This window comes from Coturnix japonica, unplaced genomic scaffold (assembly GCF_001577835.2).
Source record: "Coturnix japonica isolate 7356 unplaced genomic scaffold, Coturnix japonica 2.1 chrUnrandom900, whole genome shotgun sequence".
Lineage (NCBI taxonomy): Eukaryota > Metazoa > Chordata > Aves > Galliformes > Phasianidae > Coturnix > Coturnix japonica.
In genome coordinates, this window is record NW_015440252.1 from 14,090 (window position 1) to 16,273 (window position 2,184).

Genomic DNA, 2,184 nt, shown 5'->3' on the forward strand with positions numbered 1-2,184 from the left:
GTGGGCCAGGCCCCCCCCCCGGCCCTGTATCTGTGCATCCATCCCAGGTAGGCCACGATGGCGGCGGCCGAATAGAGGAAGGCCAGAACCGCCACGGTGACGAAGAACCGAGCCGAGGGGGAGAAGTCGCCGCGCAGGTAAGATGGCGGAGGAGACGGGAGCGGGGGGCCGCACAGCGCCGACGGGGACGGCTGGAAGGAGGCCTCGTTTAGGCTATGGGGGGGGATAAGGGGGGTTAAAGGGGGCAGGATGTAGGCCCAAAGTAGGCCCGAAGTAGGCCCGAAGTAGGCCCAAAGTAGGCCCAAAGTAGGCCTGAAGTAGGCCCAAAGTACACCCAAAGTAGGTCCAAAGTAGACCCAAAGTAGGCCCAAAGTAGGCCCAAAGTAGGCCCGAAGTAGGCCCAAAGTAGACCCAAAGTAGGTCCAAAGTAGGCCCAAAGTAGGCCTTTAGTAGGCCCGAAGTAGGCCTGAAGTAGGCCTGAAGTAGGCCCGAAGTAGGCCCGAAGTAGGCCCGAAGTAGGCCTGAAGTAGGCCTGAAGTAGGCCTGAAGTAGGCCTTTAGTAGGCCCGAAGTAGGCCTTTAGTAGGCCTGAAGTAGGCCCGAAGTAGGCCTCGTTTAGGCTGGTGTTAAAGGAGGATGGAAGTAGGCCTTAAGTAGGCCCGAAGTAGGCCTTTAGTAGGCCTGAAGTAGGCCCGAAGTAGGCCTCAAGTAGGCCTTTAGTAGGCCCGAAGTAGGCCTAAAGTAGGCCCGGAGTAGGCCTGAAGTAGGCCTTTAGTAGGCCCGAAGTAGGCCCAAAGTAGGCCTGAAGTAGGCCCGAAGTAGGCCCAAAGTAGACCCAAAGTAGACCCAAAGTAGGCCCAAAGTAGGCCCAAAGTGGCCCAACGTAGGCTGAAGTCAGGCCTGAATAGGCCCGCAGTATGCCTGCAAGTACGGCCTGCAGTAGGCTCTTTAGTCGGCCTTTAGTAGGCCGCAAATGGCTGAAGTAGGCTTCGTAGGCCAAAGTTCGGCCCGAAGTCGGCCCGCAGTAGGCCTTTAGTAGGGCCCCAAGTAGGCCCTTTAGTAGCCCGGAGTAAGGCCTGAAAGTAGGCCTTTCATAGGCCCGGATAGGCTGACAGGAGGCCTGAAGTAGGCCCAACGTAGGCCTTTAGTAGGCCTAGAAAGTAGGCCTTTAGTAGGCCTTCTGAGTATGGCGCAGTAGCCTTTCGTAGGCCCTTAGTAGGCCCAAAGTACGCCTTTTCGTAGGCCCCGAAGTAGGCGCTTTAGTAAGACCCGAAGTAGGCCCAAAATAGGCCGTGAAGTAGGGCCTTTTTATAGGTCCGCAGTAGGCCTTTCTAGTAGGCCCCAAGAGTCGCCTTTAGTAGGCCCACAGTCGGCGTTTAGTAGGCCCGCCCGTAGCGCCTCGTTTAGCGCTGGGGTTCAAGGGTGAATGGAAGTGGCCCGAAATAGGCCTGAAGGTAGCCCAAAGTAGGCCTGACGTAGCCTTTAGTAAGGCCTTTAGTAGGCCTGCAAGTCAGGCCCGAAGTAGGCGTCGTTTATGGCTGGTGTTACTGGGGAACGGAAGTGGCCCAAAGTAGGCCCGACGTAGTGTCCTTTAGGTAGAAGCCTGAAGTAGTGCCCCCGACGGTAGGGCCTAAAAGCGTAGCTGGGCCTTTTAGTAGGGCCGTGATTTTGCGAGGCCCAAAGTACAGGTCCTCCTCGAAGTATGCCTTGTTGGGGTTGGGCGGGGTGGGTGGTGTTAACGCGGGCATGGAAGTCGGTTTGCCCAAAGGTAGCTTTATAGACGTTTGTTTGCCTTAGGTACGGCCCAAAGTATGCCTTGCAGTCATACGCCGGTCTCGTGTTAGAGGGTGGTGTTCAAGGGGGGATGGCGTTAGGCCTCAACAGTAGGCCTGCAGTAGGCCCGCCCAGTATTGCCCTAATTTTTAGCGCGCCTTCGACATAGTCGGTCCCTGAAGTCGGTCCCCAAAGAACTAAGGCATGAAGTGAGGCCTTCTAGTCAAGGCCCGACAGTAGGCCTTTGTAGGCCCGGAGTACAGCCTGAAGTAGGCCGAAGCTAGGCCAAAGTAGGCAAACTAGGCCTTCTTTAGGTGGTGTTAAAGGGGGATGGAAGTAGGCCCAAAGTAGTTCCTTTGTAGGGCCCGCAGTAGGCCTCGTTTTAGGCTGGGTTAAAGGGGATGGCAGTAGG

At 56.7% G+C, this 2,184-nt stretch overlaps 1 protein-coding gene across 1 annotated transcript in view; it reads right to left on the minus strand.

The window, feature by feature from the left end:
- LOC107307776 (synaptophysin-like protein 2) overlaps positions 1 to 1,747 on the minus strand; it is an 8,067-nt gene extending 6,320 nt beyond the window's left edge. The window contains exons 1-3 of the mRNA XM_032441948.1: positions 1,581 to 1,747; positions 1,113 to 1,256; positions 7 to 444 (exon numbers count right to left, since the gene is read on the minus strand). Of these exons, the coding sequence (XP_032297839.1) occupies positions 7 to 444; positions 1,113 to 1,256; positions 1,581 to 1,747 (749 nt within the window). The remainder of the gene's footprint in view (positions 1 to 6; positions 445 to 1,112; positions 1,257 to 1,580) is intronic.
- Between the last annotated feature and the right edge of the window lie 437 nt (positions 1,748 to 2,184).